At 37.0% G+C, this 23,231-nt stretch overlaps 1 protein-coding gene across 1 annotated transcript in view; it reads left to right on the top strand.

Annotated features, from left to right (window-relative positions):
• ME1 (malic enzyme 1) overlaps window positions 1-23,231 on the top strand; it is a 173,966-nt gene that overhangs the window by 59,408 nt on the left and 91,327 nt on the right. Inside the window, exons 4-5 of the mRNA XM_032184259.1 lie at window positions 16,990-17,065; window positions 19,180-19,341. Coding sequence (XP_032040150.1) covers window positions 16,990-17,065; window positions 19,180-19,341 — 238 coding nt within the window. The remainder of the gene's footprint in view (window positions 1-16,989; window positions 17,066-19,179; window positions 19,342-23,231) is intronic.

The raw sequence follows: 23,231 nt of genomic DNA, 5'->3' as shown, positions 1-23,231 counted from the left end.
TAAATGGATTTCTAAAATATAACAGTTCTTTCAGTTGCTTTATTCATCCAAAAAGTGTAAATATGGGAAAGTTCAATGGAAATTTTCTCTAAGAATCCAAAATCAACTTTTTACGTCATATAGAGAACACCCAGAAGTTTCAGGTTCTTGTGTAAATTCAGCTTTCAGAGAGGGGAGGAAAAATTGACAAGTATAGCTATGCTGAAAACTTTGGATGTCGGTAAAATGTTAGGTGTCTGTTTATGTATTTCCATTCCTAGAAGGAAAACCTATTTCAAAGAGAATATGGAAAGAGCAAGCCCTAGTAACTATTGCAGCCACACAGGCATGTCAGAGCTCCTCTGAAATAACTTACTGATGCAGTCACTTGCTGTCAGTCTGACTGGGAACCATCTTAAAAGTAGCTAAGTTGAAATTGATGCTCAATATTGAAGATTCAGATGAAGTCACATAAGAGGCAAAGCATGTCAGCCTTAGTTTTTAATTTTTTTTTAAATGTTTTTCCCTTATTTTTTTCTTACATATAGAATTGGATCTTCCCCAGCTTCTAGATACTTGTCAGTAAAGTCTTCTCACAGAAGTTTTCTTCTCTAATAAATCATTTGACTTTGTCGTTTTTTCTCATTTTCCTTCATCACAAATGACTATAAAAAGCAAATCTAGAGTTCTCTTTTCTCCTGAAGTCCAAGCAGGATTGCATTTTGAATTGACTTTTAATAAGTGTTGTAAAGTTTTAGCTCTTTCAGTAATTAAGAACTCTTAAAATGTTATTGGTGGTTGTTAGTGCCCATGTTTCAGAGGGCAATTTATCGTGCCAAATACTCAGTTTGTAAGTGCTGATATAGTACCAGATTGCCACCATACTGAAGTGTGTGACTGCGTCATCACATACAAACTTGAGAGGGGTTCCTCTCCTCGTATTTCTCAAAGGGATCACATCTATTTACATTTATTGCATGAGTTTACAGATGCAATGTATTGAATGCAAGGGCTGCAAGTGTGAGTTCTTTTATTGTTGACACGTTGTTTATCACGCATACCAAGACTGTCAGCTGCAAGATAGTGTAACTTTTTAATAAGGAAATGGAATTAGAGAAGAGAGAAATATTTGTCTCCTGTGACAGAACTTACAGAATTGCAGAACTTGGCAGCAGGATCTGCGGTCTGTTTGCCAGCACAAGGTTGATTCCTGCAGCGCATTTAATAATTTTTATCGTGGGTTTTAATGAGGTTTTCAGTGGAGACTGGATTTTTCTTTTTGTTAATTCCACTGGATGCCTTTGACATCCAAGTCTCTTCAGAAAACAGATTGAGCTTCCAGGAGGCCAGAGACTTGTCAAGTCCTTGTGGATCACGAGAGCCAGTAAAGTTCAGTTCCTGGTGCTGCTTCTTTGTGAATGCCTGTTTAATGCACAGATCTGTGGTATTTTCCTGATTGAGACCAGAAGATCTGGATTCATTTAACCTAACATCTTCACCAGTGTAACTGTCATATAGATTTATTTTTTTTAGAGAATCTAGTTTTTTCTCCAGGCAAAGCAGTTTTATTTTTTAGAGCCATTACTAATCTGATTATTACTGTGAATAGTTGTCTTAGTAGTATCCTCATTTAGTTAACTGATAATTTTATAGCATAAAGTCATATTAAACAGCCTATCCAGTGATTTCAAGTTCTATGACATTTAATGATACCCTGTGGTTCTACTCTTTGGCAGGGTTCTGGTGTGCTCCTTACCTTCCTCAAACTAAAATTTAGCATAGCGTGCTGTTGCTTTCTCAGCTTAAAAGTAAGGCTATTAGGTTCTCCTTGTGTGATATTTTGCCATACTCTGAAAAGCTGGAAAAAGAGAATTGGCACACCATGAGAATGTTGAATTCCTCTCTTCTCCTAGACAGTCTTCTAGAAACCAGTAATGCTGCAGTGGAAGATGTGAGAATCTTGCACAGATGTCAGTTGGCCTCATTTTGGTCTTAGAGTGCTCTGTAAATATTAAGTCAATTTCTAAGTCGAAGAAGCAGATGAATGAAAAAAGTCATACCTTGATTTTGAAAACATTAGGATATTCTTTAGGTTATATGTATGTAGTCATCCGATCTCTCTTCAGTTATGTTAAATTCATGGCTTTTGGTAATATGTTGACAGTAGGTTACGCCATTTGGTTACATTGTGATTTTTTTTCTTTTTATTAAACTTGCACCTTAAAATAGAAACATGAATTAGCTTATGATAAATTGAAAATATATAGTCCTGATCTAACATAATGAAATATAATGTCCTCCATGTGGTGCTGTCTTTTGTACGTACTTTGTGCTTGCACGCAGGTTTTACCTACAGCAATAAAGGAAGGATAGGATTTACTAAGTCATTCTGGAAGTCATACATTGAGGTAGTCTTTCATTTAATCTTTTAGAGTTGGAACATTACTTGTGTTAGCTTCTTCCTACTCTCACAAGCTGCATAGATGATTTCTTATGCAGGTAATCTAGGAATCCAGGTCGTAAAAGCTTTGTCCTAAAACACATCATGAGCATGGAATTTCTGGCTTTCAGTCCTAAGTTTGTACCTCTCAATGGTGTCTTGCTCTGTTTTTTCTGGAGGGAGTATATCTGTACAGTGTGGGGGAGGAAATGAGGCCATCCACACTCAAAACATGACTCTCCGAATATTTGGCAGCAATCACTGTTTGGTCATTTTCCTTCTCTTTGCACAGACTTCTGAGAAAACCTCAAGGCCCTTCTACAACATCCTTGGTGGTTTCTGTGCAAGAGTGCCAGAACTAACGTCCTGGCCATGCCCATCTGTTTCCCTGTCTCCTTCTATCATACCATCCTGGATATTTCCAGGGGATCCCTGTTCTCATTTGATTTGTGCTGTTATTTTTTACTTTTCCACCATCTCCTGTGTGAAATTAGAGTAGAACGTTCCTTCTCCTCCATAAATTTGGAGGACTCGAATCTATCTTTTCTAGGGTATCTGAACTCCGAGACAGTGTAAATTAAAACTTCTCTGGATTTTGGCATATGACAATCATCTTCCTTCCTATATGTCCTATTAGAAGATTCCTCTGAAACAAAGAATTTTTGTACTGATTTTCTTACTGACAGTTATTAATGCAGCGGTTGTTAGACCCTTCTCATCTGGGTTGTTAAAGCAGTCATTTTGTAAGTCTGCGTGCAGGAGAGTGGACAGAAAGTACATGATTGCAAGTTAAACGTCTTTACTCTGACTAGTCTTTTCTCTCTAGTGCCAATACCATATGAAAAGGCAGGCTATATTGTTTTCAACAAATGAGCCATAGACATATCAGTACCTTTTTTAAATAGTGATACTCTTTTGGCAGGTTATAGTTTCCTATTAATAATTAGGACTTGCACCAATATATTACCATGTTACTCTTCAATGTCTTCCTTTTTTCCTGAATTTTTAGAGAGATACTGACTTTGTGCCAGCCTTCTGGTTAAAAGCTTCCAGATTTCCCAGAGTAGTATGTTCCTTAATAAAATGTACTTTAAGGGCAGTAATTTTATTTAATTTTCACACCTCGACTTGGCCAAAGTCTTGTGAGCAACACTAAAGAATCAGGTAATACTGTAAGGGAGAAGTCTACTTACTGGCTCTGTCCTACTCTGTTCAAAAATATTTATCTACCACATTTTTCGCCTTGTGAAACAGCCTCTGTCAACCTGCCAGATTTATACAGCCCCCTGACTGTCAACATCACTTGGCCCTAAAGCAAACCTTTCAAGAGCCACTTGCTTCAATAAGAGAGACATAACTTTCCTTAGTTCAACACCTTTTCAAAGACAGACTATCAAACATTACCAAACACGTCAGTCGGACATCTCATGTAGGTTTTTGACATTGTTCTTTGGGATTGTGTAATTTATTTTTATTTTTTTAATTTTTTTTTTTCAGAATTGCCACCTCCCAAGCTTCCTTTTCTGTCCCTTCTTAGGGACCCTTTTTATAGATTTTTTCAGGAAGAAGTACAAAAGTAGTTGGAAGTTTAGTAATAATTGGTCATTAGATCATATGGTTATAAATATTTTCATAGTTATTTTTATTTTTTTAATTTTATAGTTATCATTTTAGTTATAAAAAAAAGTTAACCTAAGTATAGACTTTGACATTTAAGTGGTCTTAATCTATTCAAAAATACTGATTCAGTTCTAGTGCTGTTGATTTGTTTAGTTCACAAGGAAGACAGATGCATGATTCTGGGTCTGCTCTTTTTTGCTAAGTGTTCCTATAGTAGACACCTGTGCTAATGACTATTTAACATCTTTGTTGAACTTGCTGTTGCTGGGGAGTTACAGAGTTGTTTGAATTTTGGATGGCAGACCCGCTGTTTTTATAAAAGTGAGTACTCTGAAACCCTCTTGAACACATTGCAAGGAACTGCTTATCAGGGTACATTTATGTTTGGAAAATCACTTAAAGGACAACAATGTACTAATTTTCTGTGGCTGTTTTTGGAGATCTGAAGTGCGTTTTCTCACCTGTCCATATGTGTTGTGTCTAAACTTGCAATTCATTGCTTGAGAAGTACTGAGAAAAAGGTATGTGCTTCTTTCTTCCTTTCTAGGACTACGTTGTAGAAGAGAAAGGGCATACTTCTAGCTATCAGTGGGATAAAAAAGAAATGGCGTTAGCTGCATGTGTTTACAAATAGGTATCATCACCAGTAGTTTAAGTATGTGTAAGCAACACGAGCATGTAGCAAAGAATTATTAGAGGTGGTTGATAAGCATTTAATGTTATTTTATATTGAGAGCTTTGCAGAGGTAGAGGAATCCCACTCTCTGCCTCAATGCAGAGAGCTTTATCCAAGTCCCCAGTAATTCCCATTGCTGTCTTGTTGCAGACTGAGGTGCCAGTAGTATTTCAGATGAGACAACACCAGTGACTCAGAAACATTACAATGCTTTTATTAGCTCATTCTGAATATATCCCAGCCCTTGTCCAGAGGATGTTTTCCTTCAGGATATGCTTACACTGGATTTTCTCCAGCTCTAGTTTTCTGTACATTTGCTGCACGTCCTTCAGCACCACCCAAATCCCCTGCTTACCTACTCAGCAGCTTCTCTGTTCAAAATGCTCTCATTACTCAGCAGTCCAGCATCGTCCCATTGTTGCATTTCTAATACAAGATACAGTAGGTTTAAAAAAGAAGTCCTGTATTTGATGAAGTGAAAAAGAGAAAGTTAAAAACCCCAACGAAATCTCTCTAACTTTGCCATAGCTTAGATATTCTAAAATCATAGTTTTCTGTCTCTGTCCAGAAGCTTTCTAAATAGTCAGGTCTTTAAATGGACTATTTAAAGTGAAGAGAAGTCATGAAGATTGTGAGCCTTCATGAGCTCAACAATGGAATTACTGTGTGTTTTAATGTATCTTGTGTTTCTCTATATTTACGATTATCAGTTCTGAGGATTTTTGCACACAGTTTTTGAGACAGCCATATGCCTGTGCTGTTAAGGAGCTTCTGGAAAAGGCAAGAGATGAAAGTTTTGAGGTAGAATTAAATTCTGTAATTTCTTGCATGGCGTTTCCATTCTTTTTGGCAAAGTTCTACAGCTTTATACAACTGTTTTCTTATGTGTGCTGTTCAGTAAAAAAGTGCCCCCGGTGTGCATTTTACGTAAGCTTAAAATAAACATTAAAAGTCCAGGTAATAATAACTTAACAAAATGTGTAGCAGAAGTGGCATTAATGTACTGTGATCTGCAGTTGAGTGGAAGAAGCTGGGTGAGGCTTCTGGCATCCCAACCACTGGGCTCACACTTCAGTGATGGCATTGCAAGTGAGTTCTGCTTCATATTCTTTTGCTAATGAGTATTAAGAGAGAAATCATACACAGGAAAATAATATATATATATATATATATATATATATATATTTAGAGAGAAGCTGTAGGTGTATGAGAGACTGTTAGGAGCAAATAAACAAAACTGTAAGAATGCACATAAACCAAACAAATCAAGTAGCTCTTGTAAGAAAAGCAAGTGCTGGCTGAAATTGATCTGAAATAAGTATTTCTGACATAATGATGTTCAAAATCCATTTCTTATTTTTGCCTCTTTATTCCCAAAATAGCTATGTTTGACTTTAATTTCTGTTTAGTGTCTCGAGGGAAAAAAAAAAAAAAAAAAAAAAAAAGAAAAGGAGTTCTGGAGATGTCATAACTTTATGTAGGTGTACTCTAGAGTAAGACGGTTAACCATTATGTTGGGCTTTCTGGTGACAGAGTGTTAAATCTAGGGGACTGGCTTCCTATTGGCAAGATGAAGCTGCAGTGTGGCTTGCAGAGCCATAGCACCATGTTTCCACTTCCAGAAGTTCACCATTTTCTGTCAGCATTCTTATGTGAGAGGGCATTAATTATTTAGTTGGAGTTGTTTTTTAGATTTAACTTAAGCACATATGAGTGATTGGATTTGTTGCCCTGTATGTCAAGTGGCAAGTTCGTGCTGCCAGTCCAGGAAAGAGTATGTCTTTGACTGTTTTCCTCAGCCATCTGGAACGAGTTCCTTCAACGTGACATGGAGATATTTGCTTCTGAAAATGATAACACAGAACACTGCTTTCTCTTTATTTGATCAATAGTTTATTCACAGATAACTAGAATATGGGCATGTGGGATTTGTTTTTCCCAGGTAGATAGAATACATAAGAAAATTCAATTCTTCCCTATTTCTATTTGCTCCTGGCAATGTACCTATCCCTGTTTTCAGTTTGACACTTCACACAGAATGTGGAAATACGACAGTGCACACTGTGCTGGACTTGAAATGAAATTCTTCTTGAGGATGGTTGTAACCTTGGTTATGTGATGTATGGTTTACATTGCATTCAGGGTTTACAAAAGTCTGTCTTTGAAAGATATTTGAGTGTAAGGCATGTAGACTTTCAATGATTTTTTCCCATGTTAAAAGCTGTTGGACACAGTCATAAAATTTTTGTCCGGCTCATATATTCATGCATGTTGTAAATTTAATAGGAAATAAGACCAGAACCAGTTCTGGTCAGGTTGTTTGCATTTTACTGTTTTTAAAGTTTATGTTTTTGATAGTGGAAAATACAGACATAAAATGACAGAAATTATTGTAGCTAGGCTATCAGTGCAATGATTTCAACAAATCACCTAAAATTGAGAGACTAAAAGAAAACAATAAAAACTGGATGCAAAACTGCTTGATGGATGCACAACTGAATCTTTTGTATGCCAAGGGCCTGCTTACTAGAGCACTTTTTTGGATTTAAACTAAAATTATCTTTATTTTGACCTGTTGTTGTAACATTCCGTTCAATTCTAAAACATTTTAGATTAAGATCTGTGTTTAAAAATTATTCAGATTTTAACTAAGAGTCAAACCTAGGAGACTTCAGTTGCTATACCCTTTTTAAAGATGAGTGTTTCAATAAAAGTCAAACACTCTTGTTTGTTTTGGAGTGTAGACAGCCACAGTTGTGATTTTTAGACAGTTATTTTTGGTATGTATAGGCAGTCAGTAGCCTAAATAAAACATCGTTAAAGCTACTTCAGTTTGTAAGTTTCATAAGAAAAATTTTAAAATGATGTTATCTGGTTGTTGAGTGATCCCAAACACTCAATAAAATAACAACAGAGAGGAAATCAACCAAACACCAACAAAAATGCATAATGACTAACTTTTTATGGTGAGAATAAATTGGAATTTAACTTTCATACAAAACTAGTCACACTGTCACCAGACAATAATCTATATATTCCCTGTGTCAATTTATAAGCATCAATCATTCATTTTCATGTGGGAAAACAAATGACTCATCTGAGAAGTCAGTTCTGTGATAGGATCAATGGTCAGGAGAGAAACGCTGTGTTACTGTAAAGCACTGACTCGGTGCCCTGAAATTCCTCGTCCTCTATGAAGGCTTCTTGTGTTTCCCAGTGGCTGTCAAAGCCTGGCTCCGTGGTCGTGAGGGCAGAACAAAGTCTGTTTTCATGCAGAAGTGGAATGGAGCAGTGTTCCGGGATTTCAAACTATGCTTTTGCCTCTGCAGAAACCAAATATTTTACAGTCTCTCAAAGTAAGAGGTAAAAATCTAGACTGCTGACTGAAAGGCCTTGCCACTGAGGAATTTGTGGTTTCTGTTTGTGCAGTATGTGAAACGTGGAGCAACAGTTGCAAAAGCATTGTCTTTATATCGACTGTAACTGTATTTTGGAAGCAAGGATGTCTTCATGTGGTTTTTGTAGTTAAATCCTTATTTTCTTGAGGACAAGATATGGACAATGTCCAAGTAGGTCTGATGAAAATGTAAGCAGGAAGCAGGTGTGAGGATGCATATGGCCTCCTACCACTCAAAATGGATGCACATGTGGTTGTGTGCGTGCTTGCACTTTCTGGAAGTGGTGAGCTGAGAGAACTAACATCCAGAACTCCCTTCTCTCCTGAAAACTCCATTTTTCAGTATTTCATAGGTTTCCAGGCTATTTAGCAGTGGTCCTGTCCAGGAAAGCTGAGGCCACGATCTTATATGAGGATGTGGTGGAGGCCCCAAACTCAATAGGGGCAGAAGAGGAGGTGAGCATGTAATGACTTTGTTGTGACCTTTCCACTGTGTTCCTGGCACCTGATCCTGCAAGCAGGGCTGCACTTCAGGCAGCTTGGTTGGCTTGGTGAATTAATTTGTTGAAAATAATTGATTTCAGCATGAGTTGGTTGTTGAACATCAGGTCAGGAATGCTTTGGTGCCTCCTGCTGCTGCTCTCTCTGGGGAGTTACCTCTCCTGTGGGTCTCTTTGGGCTGTGCTTGTCCTTACCTGGTGTATCGGTGACCTGAGGCCTGTGTCGGTAAGCCCTACTAACCACTGCAACAAACAACTTTGAGGAATGTTGAAAACAGTGTGGATGTTAGCAAGATTTAAGCTTCTTTCTCTGATGATGCTCTAATAAATTACTGATTTACTGTGAAAGCCCAAGGAAGAAATTTTATGCTCTAACAGGCAATAAATGCAAGTCCATCCTTTTTTTTTTCAGTTTGAATCAGAAGTCCGTAACTGATATTAGTCAAATATTAAAACTAAAATTTAAGCAGAAAAATATTTGAATGTAATTTCTGTGAATTATAGGAAAATAGTCTCATAAATAACCGAGGGTAATTGTTTACTTTTCAATTCAAGTTGCATTATTTAAAATGTGCAAGTAGTAAATTGAAATCTTTACTTTCCTAGTGTCTGATGTCCATCTTTGTGCTAAAACGCAGGAGACCTATTCTCTGTAGCTATCTTCTGATGCAATTTCCAATGAAGGCGGGAATAGATTTCTGTATATGTTGCAGTGGAGCACAGCCCAAGAAGTCTTAGGAGCAGCAAACTCTACTAGAATGGGAATTTTCTTTCTACTGCTAACAGTTGCTAAAAACTGGGGAAAATTCATGGCCTATACCAAATTTTTACCTTAGAGGAAGCCAAGGCAAAATAGCTGCTCTAGCTGACCATGCTTGGGAAAGAGGCTTTGGACCCTTCCAACCTCAGTGATGCTGCAATTCTGTGATCTCTGTGCCCTACGGATGTGGGTCTTGGAGATGTCACCAAACGTGATATGCAGGCAGCTCAATCATGGATAAACCAGCTCTATTCTGTGCCTGGCAGCTCACTGTCAGTCTCGTACTAGTTTAACCCATGTGCTTTCTACATTAGCCTGCCTTCCTTTCTGACTTTTGCTTCTTAGCACTACAGCGCCTTTCATGGAGAGCTGTTGTATCACTGGTACATGAACATAGCAGTGCTCTTGGTTCCTTTTTAGCTGCTGAGGTCAGCTTTACAAATGGGAGATGGTGTCTGTTTTCAGAGGTGACTTCTTCATTAAAGTGGAAGTTGAGTAGGATATGTCATAATAGAAGCCTTTTTAACAAGTCTTCACTTTCGTCCTTTTTAATGGTTATTGAGAGCAAATGATGGTGATTTAAAGGTCAATGAAAACTGGCTTAAAGGATGCTATTGTCTAAAGACTGGAAATTCTCCATGTTCCAATGAGTTGGGACAGTAGAAATTGTTGAAGCACATAGAAGGACAGTGATCTTACTTGTTTGAGTACTTCACAGTTTAAATAACATTTTAAAGTTTTTTTGAAAACATCATTAACTTTGCAAGATTCCTAGTAAATACATGGCTGATGCTGTGTTGAGGGTTCTTTACACAGTTAATATCAGCATAAAATAAAATAAACAAGATAGCTATTGAAGCAGAACAGTGGGTTATTTTTTTTTGTCTTAAAAATGAATGTGTCTGGCTCTGGTAAACCATTCTCATTCACAATCTTCAAATAGTTCTATTTGTGTCTATTAGGGTGTAAGTAATTAAGTTATTTATTGAGCAACTGTCAGAAGAATTTAAGTAGCTCCTGGAGCATAACAGCTCTGGCTCTTAAAACACAATATTTCTCAAAGTCTGCCTTCTCCTTTTCAAACAGACACATCCCATTTCATTGCCATTATGCTGCTGTGGTTCAGCAAGAGTATGTCTAAACTTGTTTTCTTGACACATGAGATTTTTGGAATAGATCTAAATCAGCAAATTTGTATTTTAAGAAATGAATATTAAGGAGATAAAATTTTATCTACTCCGTTGTTATATGGAAAGGAAGCATCATTACAGTCATTCCATTCGTTCCATTTATACATCATTACATTCCATTTAATGGAATACTTAGATCATGAAGTGTTGTGCTGTTTATTTTGTAAATAAAGGAGGTGAGACAGTAATTAAAAAAAGTTTTATCTAGATAAGCAATAATGTTTATTTTATATGATTGAAAAATTAAAAATATATATATGATTAAAAAACCTGCAGTGACAAAGTCTACGAAGCTATTGCTTTTACTGTGACAAAATCTTAATTTTCATTGGAAATAGCCAGAGGTACACATTATGGTTTTGTGTACTTGCTCTGGGTGTAGTACATAAGAGTCTTGCTTTAAATTTTTTGCCATGTAAAGCTTGTAATGCTTTATTCTGATTGTATTAATAATCTTTTTTTTTTTTTTTTTTTTTTTTTTTTTTTTTTGCGTTAAGAGCAGTTGAGGAATTAATTCGTCATGTTGCTTTTCATTGCACTAAGGTCTGACTTTGCACAGTTACGGAGCCATAGTTTACTCCAATGGCATTCTGAAAAAGTGAAAGCAGTATGTTTCAAGCAAAATGTGCTTGAAGCCTTTTTCAGATGCTCAAGGATGGTTGAGGCAATGCTTGTGTCATTGATCTCCTCCCTACATGTGGATGGCTTGCTGTGTTGCAAGTTCTTGAAAAGTAGCCTGTGGTTCCCCTCTTCCCTAGTCCCACATGGGCTGGAAAAGGGGGTGAGCTGTGACCTGAAGTCAGCTCTCTTGGCAGCATTGACTGTATTTGATAATGCATTCACAAATTTCAGTCCAGCTGGGTTGTGACATTTTTTCCACCAAGTAGCTACTTAACCCACTTGACTTTATTATTATTACCATCATAATTATTTATATTTAAATATTGTTTTAATCTCTATATTGAAAAATCCCACGGCATCTGTGTCTCTACAGTTTTGTGCCTTTTCTTCCTCCAAACTTTTCTGAAACCTCGTTCCCCCGAGGTCATATTTTCAGCTGACAGACTTAGAGCTACTGTCTTATGGGTGTTTTTTTACGCTTTTATGCTTTTCAGGCTTTATTTGTATTGCAGACTGTCATGTTCTTTAAGTGCCTTGAACTTTCATCTCTGCTACGTAGATGTTATTTTTAACTGAAGTAACTGTCTAAAGCAGTCCACATACTAACAGGGATTGATAAATAGCTTTGATGGATCTGGGCCCTTGAAAGAGTGCTACACAGGCTGCCAGCAGCACTATTAAATAGAGCCATGAGGCAGTGTTGTCGAAAGGGAGTCTTGAAATGAGACTGAATTCTGATCTGCTCCTGTAGCTAAAGAGTGAACAGTCAGATCCCTTGACATAAGCACTTACACTGATATATTTTTCTTTAGTTATCTCCCTACACTCCTACACAAATAAGGTTTTTGAATCTCTATAAAGTTTATAATGACGCTTCTGTTTTTCTTCTAAGTTTAGCTAATTGGAGTTGGCAGATGTTATCTTCTGTCTTCCAGAATACTTGAAGCCAGCTTCCTCACAAAATAACGATTTATAAACAATCATTTAGGATTGTTTATCCATATGCCAAACATTAAAACACATGTATTATTTACAAGCTGTTATGTCTTTCCCAGGTTAATATCTTATTCTCCATCATCTTTCACATACTGTTACTATTTAACCTGCTTTCTGAACTACTATACAAGTCCACATTTTCAGGGTTGTTAAGAGTATGTGCTGTTCTCTTAATGCTGCTATTCCCATTTTTTATGTCGTTTTGGATGTAGTCTTTGTTTTGCTCCCTACAAATGTTTATGTTTAAATATGGTTTGCATATGCAGTGTCTAGACAATCTAAAGCCTGGGTTTCTTTATACTGATGAATTCAGGATGAAGCTCAGTAGCAGCTGAAATTTCAGTGGCAACCACTTTATTTATTGGAAGAAATACTCATGCATTGTAAAGTAATGAAGTTCACTCCTCTACAGAGGGAAAGGTTGAAAAAAATAAAAATATGTGAACAGCTTCATTTCTTTAATCAGCCCAAATAGTACTTACTAGGCCACAGAGGTCTTGGGAGGAGGATTGCTACGAAAAGGACCCTAGAACACTAAGATGTAATTAAAAGTTTGGGAACATTTTGTCTGATGACAGGAGACCATACTGAACAGTTACAATGGGAAATATTATTATCTCAGGGTGAAAAAAAGTGTAAACTATTCTTTTGTGGGGATTTAGGTAGTCTTAGTTTCCAGTACAACGTTTATGTAAAGGAATTTTAACAGAGGAACCAGGGAACTAGCTTGCCTCTTTCTTGCAAAGTGCAGGAGTTTGGGAAAGTGCAGGCTCAGAAAGAAACTGAAGCTGCTCCCTGAGACTTTATTATTTTTATTATTATTATTATGATTAAGCTTGTTGATTTAGGCAGCATGGGAAAGTGAAGCCACCTCTATAATAATTCTATATACAGTTCATAATTCAAATAACAGTTATGAACATGAAGGGTTGTGAGAAAAGTTTGAACTTTTTTCATTAAAAAATGTTTGGCATTTTCTGAGACGTGTTAGAATACCTCCTGTTATTATAAGCAGAGGGAAGAAAGGATTGTTTTGTTACTCTGACACATTTCCCTGAACTATGCTTTAATAGAAAATAGACAAATACATTGCTGGTGGAACATTATTTCCTTGAAGCATAACAAAAGATAGCCTGTTTAATTCTGTTTACTTTGTTCTAATAGCTCAGAGTTCTAGTAAAATAAAACAAAGCCAAATTAAATGATGCCGAATGACCTCCGCATAATATACTACAGTATGGTGAACTCAGTGAGTGTCCCCAAACCCTTTTGTGAGTGGATCCCAATATCCTGGCATCACTTTTTTGGGCTGTGGGCTTACTGGTGTTGTGACAAATAAGGGAGCACAGTTACTTCTTTGCATAACTTTTCCTGGACTTTAGCTTCATGTATTTTCTGTGTATTCGAAATGGGCACGAGTAGAGGTGATCCCTTTGGCTGGAGTGGCAGGAACCAGTGCTGAACTGCAGTCTAACTGGGGCCAGAAGAAGTGAAGGTGGGTCTTGGTGCCTGTGTGCAACTTGTTGAATGTGTAGCATGTTTGAACATGTTTTCCAAAACATGTGTGTAGATCTACGTTGTGCCTCTTTATTTGTTCATCTGCAGAAGCAGCCCATCCTGAAGTACCGAGTCAAACCCATGGACAAAACTTATGGTTATTAATGCCATACACATAGGGACAATACTGTATTATTTCCGCACTGAAATACATAGAGCTTATCAATAAATTAATCCCACTTAAACTGTGTAGCTTCCAGTGTTTTGTGGGAAGAAATTGCTGCCACTCTCTTTTCCCGATTCCTCACATGGCTGTGCTGTGACAGCCAAAACATAACTATCGTGTCTGCTGGCTGGCTGCCTCAACACTTCGTGTCACCCTTATAGTAACTGTCTGCAGCTGGTGCTGTTTCTGGCTATAGCAAGGTCTCATGGAAAAGAAAAAATACGTGGCACTGCCTTTCAGTGGTTGCAGGTAGCGTTGCCAGCAAGTTCAGTGGCTGAATGCTCTCATGGTGGGCAGCGCTGCAACCTGGCAGCATAGCTTCTTGCAGAGGAAACCTTAAAGGAAAAAAGTACTTTAACTGAAGAAATGAAGGATGAGGGCAACAGATCCAGATAGAAGAAGAAGAGATTCCTATCACTTTCCATATTCTTGCAGAATAAGGGCACTGTGTCCTTAAAATCAGCAGCATCCTCTCTGTCAGGACAATGTGTCCAGAAACGTGTTACTAACATAGAGAAGAATGGAGAGAAAGGGGGAAGGAGGGGAACAAAATGCTTTTGACACGACTCTGTTTACACTTCACCCCTATTTTGCATTGTTGTTTGAATGTGATCCTGCCTGGACAGATTTCTGAAACAGGCTCTGAATACTTATTCAAAGATCCTTAAAAATATCCTGACAAAGTTCTTCCTGGAGCTGCCGTCCAGCATTTATTTTCCTCCACTGTGGAATTTACTCCGTGGAGACCTTTCTCCCTGCTTTGCAAGAAAGAGGTCACTTAACCACACTGGGCTGGACTCGGGTGCTTTAGAAAATCCATCCAAAATCTCGCTTCATTTAACACTGGGCTATGAGGTCCATGTAAAGCGGAGGGCGGGGAGAAGCAAAAGGGTGATGTCTCGGGTAGCTTTCCTCCCGTGCTCTTCATTTTCTTTATCATGCTCATTGTCTCCACATTGGCTCTTTCTGAGGCTAGCAATTTTGAAAAATTCTGTTTGATGCTTCATATAACCAGTTTACACAACATTTTATAAAACTTCTTATTATACAGCGTATCAGGGAGGAAGCATCAGCATTTATTTTGCATTGCTTCTTTACAGCATTTCAGTTAGTGCTCTCTGTTTCAGGTACCTGAGTTGCAAATAGAAATGCTTGCGTACTGTAAACTCTATAGCTTCTTAAAAGTGCTTTAAATATTAACTCTTGGACCCCTGCAGACTCTAGCTTCCTCTGAGCTGGGGCAATTGATCTGTTGGCTGGCATTACTGCTAAGAAATGGGGACAGACATCGGCCAGCTTGCTGCATTCGGGCTGAGCCTGGGGCAGGGGGAAGGAAACAGGAGTGCCAGGGACAGATAATTCCAAATTCTAGGGGAAAATACATAAAATTAAAGTTAAACAGTTAAAATTATGATCCTCGTGGGTCCCTTCCAACTTGGGATATTCTATGATGCTATGAAATGTTTAACCACAAATGGTTGTTTTTGCAGTGCATACTCCTTTATGCAATGCGTATGTATTTTTCTTGAAGAACATCACAATTTTTATCTTGCTTAGTTAGCTGTGTGAGGTTGTTGTTTCTGTTTCAGTATAATTAAGATTAGGAAGGTTAATTGCAATGTATCTTACACTGTCTTTTGTTCCAAAGAATAGAGTTTGACTGTATATTTTTTACACTGTATATCAGGGAGGTGAAGACAGTTAAATATGAAATTAAATATAAAAATATAAATATATATTACACAATAGTATTTCAATATTATATAAATAATCCAGTATGTATTTATTATATAAACACATGACATTAGGTATATTTATTAATTAATATATTTTTTAAGTTCCGACCTTTGGTTTCTTGACTATACTTTTAAACACTGCAGGAAATTTTTTTGCTTGACTTGCAATACTCACAGTCCTATCTGACCAGTGTTTCCCTCAATTACTAGTTTTATTTAGACCCACATGTACCCAATATTACAAATATGCCAAGATGAATGGAGATATTGTACTAGACTTAGATTTAAATTCTTTTTTGTACTTTTCTCTTAATTTTTACTTTATAATTTTCATCTTGAAATAGGTGGATGAAATGCTTTAGAAGAATGTTAGAAGACAACTCCTTATGCTTATTATTGCAAAGTTTATTTAAAAGAAGGCATCCTTGGCATTTACTTGTTCATTTTTGCTTTCTCCATGGTTTTTGAAGAGATTGACTTCAGTGGGGAATTTTTTCTGCCATCTCACATGAGAAATGTAGATAAGAAAGTGAATTAAATTAAGTCTAAGTGGATTTGGCTATATATCTGCATGTCAAGTGAAATAGATGAAGACTAAGGGGCTGAAGAGTAGGATAAGATACTATGTTGATTTTTTTTCTATAATAGAAAATGAAATTAGAATTAAATTATTTTTTTTTCCTGACAGTTTGCTTTAAACTCTTAGGTATTAATGGAACTAAAGGGCAATTTAGAAACAGTCTTCTAAGTAAAAATTCAGTATGGTCAGCACTATAGGGAGTACTTTGTACTTTCCAAACAAAGAGATTTTCATTAGATTATTTCCCACTTATGTTTATGTCAATGAGGAGAATCTAATGAAATAGGCAGACTGTTCTCAAAGTACATCACTGAATGCTCCTGAGGTATTCTATATAATAATAATATATGACATTTCAGTTTTCATTCATGGATTACAACTTTGACCTATTTATACCTATGAATGTTAGGACTGCGTAAGCATTAGCGATCACTGTTATAAAATGGATGTGTTTTGTGGTCTGGGATAATTCATGAATACATTTGAACATATCTAGTACTTGGGGAGCTTTAAAATCAAACTTACTAATTTGAAGAAATAATTCCTGCAGGTTATGAATATTTGAGCAGTTACGTTTTCTCTCAGTTACATTTTCTCCGACTCTACTAAATGCAGATATTTAATTCACTCATTCCTACAAAACTGAGCACTTACTGAACTGAATCCATGTATGTTGGAAATGTGTTTGCATAGAGTTATTTTATTATTTAATTTATTTACACTGAAATATTTAATTGCTTGTTTATATGAAAAGTATTACTTTCTTTACAGAGGACTTTTTATTACTATCCATGACCGGGGACACATCGCTACAATGCTCAAGTCCTGGCCAGAAAATGTCATCAAGGTAACTTCAGTTTAGTTTGTTTGACAAAGCTGACACCATTTTGCACCTGAGTTGACTTGGTTAAGATATTTTGATGATCTTTTTCTAGTGAAATATATTATTCAGATTAGATGGCATATTATCAGTTAGATTTCAATTGTTTCTCAGTTTTTTTTTTTTTTAATAAATAGAAACAATGATGTTACAGTTATAGTTTGAAGCTTTTCCATCCTTACTTGTTTACCTATTCGTATCCTTTATTGTATTATTTATTAATTGGTCAATTACATTGAAAGTTATACGTTTTTTAAAAAAAAAAAATCTGAATTCTTTTTCTGCATTTCACAGAATCACCAAATGGTTGAGGTTAGTAGGGACCTTTTGAGATCATCTGCTCCAACTCCCCTGCTCAAGAAGGGACACCTGGAGATGGTTTCTCAGGGCTATGTCCAGTTTGGTTTTGAAGATCTCCAGTGGTGGAGACTCCACAGCCTCTCTGGGCAATCAGTTCCCATGTCTGGGTTAATCCAGCAAAACTACTAAATTTTCAGCTAAAGTTGTTTGTCACAGAATGTGACAAGAGAATTACTACATTGTCAGATGTTTCCCGTACTGAGCTTGAAGCTGAATGTCTGGTTGCTGACTCATGTAAACCAGACGAGCACTCATAACATTCAGGGCTAAGAAATAATCATTGCTGTAAATAATGATTGTCATTATCAGTTCTATACATTTAGCTTCTTGTTTGCATAGTGTGAGTCTGGGCAGTCCTGAGTTTTTTATTTTGATGAGATTACAATCCCTTTCCTCTTTTGGTATCAAGAAGTCACTGGCGGTGTTGAAATTTTGGACAAGAGGGTTATGGACGTGGCGCTCTCCCTCCCAGCTCCCTGGCTGATCTGATCTTGGAGGGGTGGCACCACTGTCTTCATAAAAGCAGCTTGAAATTTGCGGGTCATGCTCAGAAAGAGATCCTTTACTGCATTCTTTTATTTCTTCCAGAGTGTGATTTATATTTTAGCCAACTTCATTTATTCAAGATTTGGAAGTTGTACATAGGGATATTCACAATTCTTTCTTTAAAAAAAATAATTCAATTGTAACCAGAAAATGTATGGAATTTTGAGATATATATATATATATATAATTTTGTAATATCCAAAACTCCACCAAATTAGAAAAGAAAAATCGTGCATTGTATTTATGATAGATGTCATTGTTGGCAGTAGGCATTGTAAAATTTTTTAACAGCTTCTGCTAGGCCTCAAGGTCTTTGCTGTAGTAGTTGTACTTCATTGCTCTTGCTACAACAACATTTTTGTAGTGCTACCTGCTTCATTGTGATTAAAATGCTAACACAAGGGTTTGACAATTTGTCTGCAGCTACAGCTGTGGCTTTTTATGCATTTTTAAAATTTTATCTTGTATAAAGCTGTTTAAGGTTACGGTTAGGTTGTCGCTAACTGTAGACTTGTGCTCATTATGAATACACAGGTTATGATGTTTCTGTTCTTTATTGTGAAAAGTCTTCCTTGTTAGTGCAGGCAATTTTGTGGGTTTCACTGAGTTCCTGTATTTCTATCAATGGAAACACATGCTGCCTCATATGTATAAATACCACAGAGTGTATTATTTGCTTAAAGGAAAAAAAGAAACATTTTCAAAGGTTAAGAACCCTGTAGACAGCCCAGTGAAAGACCAGCAGGAGAAGCTGCTGGCCCTGTTTCTCTTGCAAACAGTTACAGCAGAACCCAGGAGTCCAGGGTTCATCTTTTTGTGGATAACTACCTTTCCTTTCCTATTGTGTTTTGATACTGTTGACAGAAAAAATGTAAGAGTCAATGCCAGTTCCCTTGTAATGTAATACTAAATACCTCTCTTGCGTATTCCTAAAAGCTTTATAGTAAAGTTCTCCATTTACATTGAAGCAAGAGTCTAAAAAAGTGTAACAATCGCACAGTGAAATACAAAAAAAGCAATTCATGGCCTTTGTTGTACGATTGATTTATTTGTACCTGTTGCAATTTTAAAGTGAAAATTAAAAGACCATTGTAAGATGATAACAGAATACTTAGTATGCGCAGTACTGTATGAGAAAGAAGTGATGATTACAGTGCTTTTATTTTTTCCTCCAGGCTATTGTGGTGACAGATGGAGAACGTATTCTTGGTCTTGGAGACCTCGGCTGCTATGGCATGGGCATCCCAGTTGGTAAACTGGCACTTTATACTGCATGCGGAGGAGTGAAACCTCACGAGTGCCTACCAGTGATGTTGGATGTGGGAACAGATAATGAGGTAAGTCCTTCCCTGAGGTGTAATACTAGCAGTTTCAAGGGAACTGTATAAAAATTGAATTGTGAAAAGTTGGTTTTCCTTGTTATGATACAGTTTTCGATTATGCGGAACCTAAGAAGTCTTATGGAAAAAGTTTCATCCTAATGCACTGTGTAGATGTTTTGTAAGGCTCGAGTAGGTAAGGAAGATGTTGTCTGTAAAATCATACTGCGTACATTGTAAATGTTAGAAAGTGGCATGGGAAATTAGATCTCGAGGGGGACGACAGAGTTAAAATTATGATGCAATGCAGCATTCCGTCTCTACTTCTGCTGCAGAATTCTTCTGCAGTGATTTCCGATGTGAATTCATTTTGGGGGAACAGCTTGAAAGAATAGCCTGGTATATGTTAGGAGTGCACATCTATGTACTTCAGCTGTACGTTGACTTCAGCTATAGAAAGCTCTATAATCCAATGAATTTTCCCCAAATGAAGTCCCAGTGCTTCAAGTAAGTGGACTTTACCCTCTTTTACTTGGCTTCCAGTTTGTAAGAAGTGGAGAGATTTAAAGGCAGCTAGTTGCTGAAAACTGGCTTTGTTATTTCCAGGCCTCCCAGGATTACTAGTTAATTACTTGGCCCCTGTTGTTTCTCTTTTTTGCTGAAAGAACATTTGAATTATTGACTCTGAATGATGTCAAATATCATCAGCTATATCATTATGCTTTAGCAGAAATTACAGTACAAATGATGCAAGCATTAAACTTTGTGCATGATAAATGCATCAGAAATTTATGAGTATTAAAGCTAAATAAAGCATCTCCATACCAGTGAATTCAGCTGGGATTTCTAGATTGTTGGGCTGGGTGTGTGCAACTTCAGCTTTATGCACACACCTCCACTCCTTCCCCACTGGGATAGTTTAGACAATGCATCATGAAAGCATTACTGAACTGGGGAATAGTCTGCTACTCTCTCTCTATCCCCCAAGAACCTTCTCCTGAAAGTGGACAGATTTATTTGTAAAATGCATCTGAACGCTGTAGCACATAGCTATACCAAATGACATACAAGTCTCATTAGCTATATTTTTTGTTTGAGCAGCTGGGCCAGTTAGTTATTATTGAATGTTTCTAGGCAGTAAATTACATCAGCTACTTATGATACTGCATTTTGCTTTAATGCCTGAATTTCACCATCATTTTCAGTTTTTCATGGGGGTATTATTTTCTTGAAATATATCAAACATACGTGTAAAATGTATACCTACAAATAGAAAAAAAAAAAAAAAAAAAAAGTATACACATACCAGTACCTCCACTTTTATGTCACTCTTCTTGTGACCAAACAATGAGTTCAATCAAGGTGTCCAGAAGGGTGGCCAACCTGAAGCATTACAAGATGCATACAAATGGTGTGAGCTGGGGTTTGTTGGTGCTCTGGCATACTCACATTCTTATCAGGAGGATGTTTTTTGTTGTTGCTTTTGTTTTTTTCACTTGGATAGTTACTTTAGGGCCATATTGTGGACTGCTTCAATTTAGTTGTACAGTCTACTTAATCGTAGCAGCTTGGTATGTTTCAGTCCCCAGCCAGCACTGTGGTTAGCAGTGCAGGAAAGAACTGATTCTGCTGGCATGCTTTTCATTCCTGCCCAAGTATACATGAAGCTCAGATGTGCACCCACTGCTCAACAGTCTAAAAGCCCCAACAGAATTCTAAATTTACTGCTGCAAGAGACCTTAAACTTAACTTGAATGAAAGGGAGGCTGGGTAAAGAGTTGTTTTTTTGTTTGTTTGTTTTTTTCCTTACTGCAGTAGTAGTTACAAGAAATTATTATATTAGCTTACGACTCAGTACTATTTGTATTCATCTGGGTTTTTGCAGGGGTGAGGAGAAGCCAACAGCATGTGAGAAATGAAGGCTCTGAATCACAGCTGGGTTAGGGTCTGCTCTGGAGGCAGCACTACTGCTCTTTTGGGGTTGTGTTATATTGCACTTCAAAGAGGAGATCATTGGTTTTTCCAGCTGGGATTGGGTGCTCAGATGTTTAAGCATTTATCTTAAAGGTTTAACTGGGAGTGAGACTCCTGAATTCTGCTGGAGGACTATGAGCAAGCTGGGCTCTGCTGTCATGCCTCCTGACTGAAGAGCCCTCATGGGCCTGCTCCTACTCCTCATTCAGTTGGCTCTTGGCTCTAGTTCCCTGGCTACTTCAGTCACAGTCAGTGATGCTGGGGCACCAGCACCCTTAATCTCTTCCCTCTCATACCCTGCCTCTGCCCCGGCAGCTCCTGTTCCCTCCCCACTGTCAGTGTTTGTGTCACCACTTCAGGGAACCAAAGTGACCAAAAAGTGATCACGTTTTGCTGGCTAACCTGGTTATATTAGTTCAAACTGCTGCCAATTCTTTATTTTAAAATCTAAATCTTTTGGAAAAATAACTGTATCTTTATGCTATATTCTCTTGCCCAAGCCAGAATTTTCTATAATGAGACACAATAGAAATCACTCTCATAACTTGAGCATATATAAATAATAATTATGCTGAACATGTTTTTTGAAATGTGCAGATGTTTTCCATTTAGATTAGCTCCTTCTCCCTTTCTGTGGGGGCCTCAGTGCTTTAAAATAAGTTTCAAAATATGTTTTTTTGGCAACTATAACCCTGTTTTGCACAACCTGCAAATTCTCCAGAAAGATTAAATCTTACTTTAAAGCAGATTGCAAGAAAAAATTCACAAATTCTTATCCTGTGTTGTTTTGTTGTGCATAGGACAAAAAAACGGGAACTCTAAGCAGCAACTCACTTAATTTCTGATAATTATTAAGTGCTTTACTACAGTTAGTTTTAGCAGAGGTATTTTAGCTATGGTATTACCATGCTACTCACAAAGGTAGGGATTAAGAAGATAAGCAAATTTGTATACAATTGCCCAAATAATAAGCGAGAGAAATGGAAACTACTTGCTTAATAGTAAAAATTGACCTAGTAGAAAGACTTGCTTGACTGAAGTAGTAAATTACTCTGTGTAATCAATGCAGGACTGAGCATCTAAAAGGAGTGGTGTTGACCACTGCCCCAAACAGTATGCCTGTTTTGTAAGTCATTGACAAATTGGAGGCAAACAGTTGCTGTTGGGACATTTTAATCCAAAACATTTTAAAACAGTATATGTAGTACTATTAGTTATTTACAAGAGACCATGAAAGTCTCCCTGAAAGTTGTGTCTTATGCAGTAGTCATTTGTTTGTAGGGTGTGAAGATGGTACTTCTCAGGTGGGATTGCAATCCAAATAAAACATACTCATGCTCAGTACTCAGTACTGAAAGCATTGCTGGGAGAGCTGAGGTGATGTGATTTCTGCATTCTGGGCATTCATCAAACATATTACAGAAGTATATGTTAATTGCCTTGCAATGGTTACAGAAACAGCTTGCAAAGAAAAACAAATGGATATCAAGGCACCAAAAAGTGCAACTCATTGGAGACCTATCTGAAATGTGTGTACTCACCTCTATAAGTGGGACGATTTCAGGGTGATGGAAATAATCAATTTGAATCAAGGGAAAACATCTCAACATTAAAATATGAATGATTGTTTGCTACTTGAAACTGTTATTAAACTCACAAAATAAACGGCATTGAGGCAAACCTGTTGGTTAAAAACAGAACACAAAGAAACTATCAAAAACTGAGTTAACAGACAATTGAAAAGCAAAATACACTAAAGAAAAGTAACTTTATCCATACTAATTATGAAGAGCAAGAATGAGTTTTTCTGTTGTTCCTGAAACTTCACCTTGGTGGTACTTGTAGAAGTGTTCATTGTCAATATAAATGTGGTAGATGGTTTTTAAATGACAGTTTTATCTCTCAGTGAGAAGTCTTAGTTTGCATTGTGTTAA

The sequence above is a fragment of the Aythya fuligula genome, chromosome 3 (genome assembly GCF_009819795.1).
Source record: "Aythya fuligula isolate bAytFul2 chromosome 3, bAytFul2.pri, whole genome shotgun sequence".
Classification (NCBI taxonomy): domain Eukaryota; kingdom Metazoa; phylum Chordata; class Aves; order Anseriformes; family Anatidae; genus Aythya; species Aythya fuligula.
This window is presented reverse-complemented; position numbering and strand designations above follow the sequence as displayed.